The sequence below is a fragment of the Papaver somniferum genome, unplaced genomic scaffold (genome assembly GCF_003573695.1).
Source record: "Papaver somniferum cultivar HN1 unplaced genomic scaffold, ASM357369v1 unplaced-scaffold_135, whole genome shotgun sequence".
NCBI lineage: Eukaryota > Viridiplantae > Streptophyta > Magnoliopsida > Ranunculales > Papaveraceae > Papaver > Papaver somniferum.
The window spans coordinates 11,351,734-11,358,980 of record NW_020622713.1 but is presented as its reverse complement, the minus strand read 5'-3'; the positions used below and the strand labels follow the sequence as shown (position 1 = coordinate 11,358,980).

The 7,247-nt window shown below is 36.6% G+C and overlaps 1 protein-coding gene across 4 annotated transcripts; it reads right to left on the bottom strand.

Annotated features, from left to right (window-relative positions):
* Window positions 1-883: 883 nt before the first annotated feature.
* Window positions 884-3,783, bottom strand: LOC113334124. Of its 4 annotated transcripts, none has more exons than XM_026580475.1 (6): window positions 3,528-3,783; window positions 3,038-3,177; window positions 2,782-2,922; window positions 2,567-2,693; window positions 2,195-2,249; window positions 884-1,129 (listed from the first exon to the last, which is right to left on the bottom strand). In XM_026580475.1, exons 2-5 carry the CDS (start codon window positions 3,143-3,145, stop codon window positions 2,212-2,214), a joined length of 414 nt encoding a protein of 137 aa, XP_026436260.1. In that variant the 5' UTR covers window positions 3,146-3,177; window positions 3,528-3,783; the 3' UTR covers window positions 884-1,129; window positions 2,195-2,211. The 4 variants fall into 4 exon arrangements, with proteins under 4 accessions (XP_026436260.1, XP_026436258.1, XP_026436259.1 ...); XM_026580473.1 differs by lacking the exon at window positions 3,528-3,783 and adding an exon at window positions 3,473-3,512; XM_026580474.1 differs by lacking the exon at window positions 884-1,129 and having other exon boundaries at window positions 1,937-2,249.
* Window positions 3,784-7,247: the final 3,464 nt, after the last annotated feature.

Genomic DNA, 7,247 nt, shown 5'->3' with positions numbered 1-7,247 from the left:
CTTATCCATATATTTTGGTTAATGTCAAAACTGTCATTATTTATATTTTCAATTTTAATTTAAAAAGGTTAAATATTTAGAAAAAATATACTTAATTTATTATTATTTTTTCTTTTTTAGTTTTTATTTTTTCTATTTTTTTAATTAACATTTTTTCAAAAAAGTAAAAAATAAATTATTAAAATAAATATTTTTCTACCGACTAAAAGCTTTGTTTAGATTCGATATATTAATAGCTTCATTTTATTCTTTTAAAATTTTCTACTATTTTCTTTGAAATTAAATAGTACATATTTAAAACAAAAAGATTTAATTTTTAAAATTTCTTTTATTATTATTATCTTTATAAAAAATAATTTAGAAGAAAACGTGAAAATTAGTTTTTCAAAAACAAATTAAATGACAAAATAAATAATAGATAAGTAAATTAATAAATTCATTGAGGGTAATTAAGTAATTTACCTATCCTTGAGTACTCCTCGTGACCACATCTTAGTGAGGGTAATCCTTTTATATACCCCAAAATTTTCTTATGCTCTTAAGGGTATGCAAAAAGTTAATAACCGCGGACTTAATCCGTATTCATCCGTAAAATTGTCGGTGAAACCTAATCCGCAAGATATATGAACCAGTTACGGGATGGATTCTCAAATCCACATTTTTAACGGTTTGGTTGCGGTTGAACTTTGAAATTCACAAATTCACGCGCACCGTAGAGTATTAAGGAGATTGAGGCGATATGTGAGAGATTAGGTCTTAAATGATTTTGCTAATAACATCTATAAGAAGATCGAAGATGTGAAGCAGATTAGTAAACTTTTTTTTTAACATGCAATGTAAGCTTTCTGGTCTGATATAAACATTCTATAAAACTCGGGAGAAATAAAGAGCTAAATACGGTTTCGTAGACTAGTAGTTGTTCTAATTGCGAGATAAATATCATTGCGGTGAAACAGTACGGCACAAATCATAATTTGTCAACAATTAACACGAAATCCTATCAAACAACTAAGGACAAATTTATTAATCAAAGGGAGAGAATCCCATGTCATCATCGCTCTCCTCTTATATCTTCCTTCTCCTCGGCTGCAGGTGCTTCAGCACAATCAGCTGATGCTTCAAGAAGTTCCTAAACCAAATCATAAGCACAAACTGAGTTAATCCGCATCCACTTGTATCACCCACCGATGAGCGGATATTAAATTCATGGGTGATCGGGCCGGACATAGTTGGATTTTCCAAACCGCAACTTTAGCCGTTTGGACATGAATGACCCCTAATCCGCATCCGTCCGTTGCACACCCCTATATGACCTAAAACATGGTTAAAAAAAACACCTATGGACGCATAGAGGTGGGAATGTTGGGTACCATGATTGATTCATGTGGGCTTAGACAAAATATCAATTGCATGTGGGCTTAGACAAAATATCAATTGCATGTGGGCTTAGACAAAATATCAATTGCATGTGGGCTTAGACAAAATATCAATTGCATGTGGGCTCGATTCCAGTTAATAGTTACAATGAAAATGCACTCCACATTCAAATTACACATCGGCATTCCATTCCAACAACCAAATTGGCTAGAATTGTTGTCAGCTGACTCACTTGCAATCCACTCAGCGCGTAGACTTGCAAGAGTGGTACCTGTCTGGCCAGATTATTTTTTGATTGAGCTGAACGTCTAGGCCGTTCAGCAATACAACCATGGAGCCATCATCATCCTTAACATGATAGTACAACAACCCACAAGGCTCCAGCTAGACTCTTGTCTAACACATAACACAAAGCTGGTTTGGAGCTAGCTAACCAGAGTCCCAAGGTGCATGTAATTCACATCTGAATATGCCAAAGGGTGTAGATGCAAAGTACGCAGACAGGTGTACTTTGCATCTGAATGTACCCAAGTGTGTAGATGCAAAGTATGCAAAGAAGTGTATGTATTTACTGTGTTCAAATTAGCAGACATGAATCAATCTCTTCCGGAACAAAAGACACTAGCAATTAGTAGATATAAATACAGTTCTAAACCATTTGAAAACATAAAGTTATAAGCTCTGTAGAGAAGCTCAACATTAGCTGTTCATAAATATAACTACAGGTTTATAATCCTAAACCACACAAACAAGCAATTTATCTAAGAGGATCATAAAAGTACTCTCGAGTGGGGTTTATCCGCTCTGTTTAACTTACAGAAGTTAACCTTGAAGCTAGTTGGCACTTTCAGCTGACAGTTCCCTTTCAATTGCTGCAATAAAGAACGAGGAACATCACTAAAAGAAAAGAATGAAAAAATTTATTAAAAAGAAAAGCTTTACTGTCAATTAAGGTTGTTAAATCAATTTCAATAAATATGAGTGGAACGGTTTGTTAGATCACTGATACACGGCGGGTTCCAGGATATATGATAGAGCATGAATATTATATGTGCAAATAAAAACACGATCTTTAGTGAATAATTATTATTTTTAGATTGCTATGTTGGAATTTCAGCTTCTTAATATCATAATAATTACTTTAAGCGGAAATGAATTCCCCCAGGAATGGAAAAGGATGATAACTTGCCTAGGTACTCCTCCTTCAACTGTTTCCTATATGCAATCTCCGCAACTAGGACACCGAGCGTTGCGGCTGCTGCAGATGGTAAAACATAACCTCTGATCATACTGCTGAGAATTGGTTCTTCATGTAGCTGAAGAAGACAACAGAATAGCAAGTGGATGAATAACAATTACAGAGAAAAAGGTGTGATGAAAGGTCAGAGAGCGAGAGAAGAAGACCTTGAAATGTTTATAATCATCAAAGACTTTTTCAACCGCTGTTCGAAACTGTGTTGCCATTTGAAGGACTTCCTGGGCCTCTTCTACCGTCTTTGTACAACTTGAATCCCGGAAGTAAACCGCGACTTTGGACAATTCGCCCTTGGTGAACACAATCAACAAGGAATGTGATGAGCTTATAGTACAACCACCTTTATCCTAAGAAAAAAATAAACAAAAAATGCAGATACAAAATGAGATTTAGCCAAGAAATTACATAGCGGGATTTATAATTGTCTGCGGACTTCAGGAGACGCTGGTTGAATGTATGGTATTTCAAGCCGGAGGCCACCGACTTATATGCGTTCCTTACTAAACGGCTCATCTTTCCCACTATTACTCTTCCCGATCGATCGTCTGTAGAACAACAACAAGGAATTAAACCAAAAAAAGGAAAATTTTTACAAAAATAGGATTGAGATTTTACATCTATAGATCCGTAAGAACAAAAACCCCCACAAAAATTCATAACAAAACAAACCCTAATCTCTAAAAAGGAAAAAGAACAACAACAACTATTAATCGATTAATGAAGGATCCGTAAGAGCAAAATCCCCCCAAAAAATTCCTAAATAATAATAAAATGGTTTCAAAACAAACCCTAATCTCTAAAAAAAAAATAACCGATTAAGAAAAGAAAGAAATCAGATACCGATCATCAATCAAACGAGATAAGAAATAGAGATAACTTTTAATCGTCTGCATACCTGGTTTACCAAGACAAGAGAGAGATCACCTGGTGGTTATATGGAAGATGGAGGCGTTCGTTTCCAAGCTACAAAAAGATATAGGGCAATATCTTGGTTCCTAATCGAGTCCGTATGCTATCCTTTCCTATCCTGCACTACATACGAGGAGTCTATTGGTTGGTTGTCCGGCACCACCCAGATTGACAACCCCGTAAAATTCTGCTAAAGTTTGGATTAACACTTCCGCTCCCAGATCCATACAACTCCCCTCCCCACCTTTACTGCATCCTTACCCATGCTTATGCTTTAGCTCCCCGGCTAAATTGGGGCATACGCCATTTAATTGGGGTCTATGAATTTCTTTATCCACCCAATAAAAAATAATAAGGAGTGCCTAACTTGATCAACAAATACAAAAATCATTAATCAAAATTTAATTTATTTTTCAATTAAAACTAAAACTAAATCATAATCAATCACAAACAACAATTAAAATCTAATTTTCTTTTGGGTTTATAAAAAAAACAAACCCAAAAACTGAAAATTCAAGTGATCGAGTTAAATCCCTTTAAACCATTCCTTTTAAGAGGTACTTCACAATGATTTACTTTTTAATCTTTAAAATTCACTCATTAAATTTCTGAAAATGCACCTGGTATCGGTTTATAAGTGCACCATATTAATCCGATTGTGGCCTTAATCGGTTTTTAATGTGAACTTATATAACCCGATTTTGGGTTGATGTGATGAACATCAACAATAATCGGGTCACACTGATACACACATCAACTGATTCTGGCTTCTTTTTCGGATCATTTTGGACCATATGTAATCTCATTGTTTAGTTAAAAATATCTGTAACTTTTTCTTCAAACAATCGGATTACATTATCGTCCATATAAACCGATTCCTAGAAAGCGGCAATAAACTACCTCCAGAATCAGACTTTATAAATGTATTAGAAGTCCGATTCTGTTACAAATTTCATGAGTCCAAGTTACCCAAAAAAAGAAAAACACTTTTATTCATTGAGTTTGGTTCAATTTTGCAAAATACAATATAAGAAAGCGACAAAATATAAGCATCTGATAGATCAAGTTTTTAACATAAGGAAAATACTCATTCCAATAAATGGAGACCATCGAATTGATCCGGCTCGATCAATTCCTCCCATGGCCTCATGTTGTGATCGTACTTATTTAGCCGCTCCTTGGTGACCTCCGAGACCTCATTAAACCTATCTACCGGTGGTAATGGACAATCATCACGTACTCTAAGACTGATATAATGTATGTTGATGTTGTTGAATAAAACAATTATCCGATCCTTAAGCGATTCATCCCAAATAGTGTATTTTGGAGCGTATGTATAACATGATCCCTTACCAAATAGATGAAAAACGCAACTCCGCGTTTCTTCCAAGAGCTGACCACATAGAGACATTCGCATCCAATGCTCTCGGGTAATTGGTCCATTCCCCCTTGCCCCTTGTACTCTAGCAACCATTTTTTCAAAAATCACTTCTTTGTCTTGTCTTGTTTTTCCTTCCGTCATCATCGATATGTAAAATTCCTTGTCTTCTTGTAAGCGCAAGGCCATCATCTTTCTAAAGTATTGACATTGGGTTAGGTTCTCATCGCCCGCCAAACTTATATGGCATGTTTGTTCCGACGCAACGTGATAACCACAATTCCCATCTACATCCACGTCGCCGGTGGATAACACGTAGGGCTTAACGATTTCAGGAAGTTTCGAGTAATACTCCTCGAATATGATGTAACACGTTTGATGGGGTCTACCTCATTCATCCCTAGGCGTGTTTCCATCACCAATAGTGGCCTTTAGAGTCACCATATAGAACCCTTTTGTCTTGCTTTTCCCTTCCATGCACATAACCTTGGTACTTGTGTTTTACTCGCTTGACTTTCTTGAGAATGAACGATTATATTGTTTGGCGCTTGACTCTCTTGAGAAGGATCGATTGGATCCTCATGTTGTGAATGAGCGATTGGATTCTCATGTTGCGAAGGAGAGCTTGTACATCTTTGTTTCTTCTTTGTTCGACCCTTTTTTCTCTTATCCGTTGCCTCTTCATTTTCAATTTGTGAAGGAACGTTTGAAAAAATTTTCTTTGCTTGTGCGCTACTTGTCGCGCTTTCTCCCTTATTTGGTCGACCCCTTTTCCTCATAGCCGCTGTCTCTTCATTCTCAATGTATGAAGGAACGTTTGAAACAATTGTCTTGGCTTGTGCGCTACTTGTCCCGCTTTCCCCCATCTTCGGTCGACCTCTTTTATTTGGAACCTTCACCTCTTCATATTTAGCGTCTTAATTCTCATGTCGAGAAAATATTATTTATGACTCAATAACGAGTTTTTTACGGCACTCATTGAGACCTTAAACTCGTTCCTTTCTTCCTTCATATCCATGTTGGTATGTGGTTTGCCCTTCGGCGGTAGCACCGTTGGTTCTCCGACAGGTACCATATGGGGGTTCGCGGCTAGTTTTAAGTCGTACATCAAAACTTTTAGTCCCAAACCTTTTTTTTTTTTTTTGCAAATTTCTCGATGATTTCTCTTCCAATATCCGTGTCCACAAAGGCTTCGAGTGGTTCTTCGGTTGGGGGTGGTTTGAAAGTAAGTTGCTTCCAAAACAGATCAATGATTTCAAAAAGAATTCCTTGTTGGTACTTCGCAATCATGTGATGACGCGTAAATCCTAAGGCCGTCATCGTCATACATGAACATACAATTATTCTTCTCCCCATCTCCTTTTCCACATAATATTTATAATCCTTCATCATATAAATGATAGCCCAACGACACACCCTATAGTTTAAACGTCTAATCAACCAATGGTAATCTTTGTAGCTCGTGATGATTTTCATCCTACTCTCTTCCAATTGAGCGGTTATCTTGATGATATCTTCCTTGATGTATTCATGGATGGCTTCTTGTACCGTAACCACGATGTTTTGGCTCCCTCGGAGAAAGCTTTTCAAACATCCATGAGATCCTTCCATGATACTTTTCGCCTCATTCTTGTAATGCATGTGTTGGTAGGTGTAAGCATAAACAAATTTTTCCTTTCACGGATCCAACAATTCCTTCAAGCAATAAACAACACATTTTTCGTAATCCTTTATCATAGCCCAATAAAACTCTCCAAGTAGGATTCAAACTCGGCCACAGACATTGAGTGTATCATTAAATCCCAATGATGTTGAAAATCCTTCCATAGTAACCCATTCGCTTCATACTCCGATTCACTTTTCTTCTTATCCTCCTCTCGTTGTACCGGAGTTAGTTTTTGAAGACGCTCATCTTCGGTCTTTTCACGAGCGGTACCTTTTTGTGGCTTTGGCTTTTGGATATGACCCCTACAATTACTTCTAATATTGCATTGTATATGCCATGTGCAAAGAAAATGCTTAGCATCCGAAAAACCACTACAATGGCATTCATTAGTGATCGGTCCTTATTCGTTACTATGATCTCCGGTGTTTGATTTCCACGGTATATCTCCTTTAAGGTTTCTATCATCCAAGTAAAACTCACATCATTCTCCCGATCCATAAACCCCCATGCTACCGTGAAAGTTTGCTTGTTGGAAATATGAAAAACAATGTTTAACAACGGCATGTTGTACTTGTGTTGATGGTGAATTTTTGTTTAAAGCTAAAATTGTAAGAGACAAATTTAATATGCTGACATCCCATAGAGGATAAATCTATTTGAGT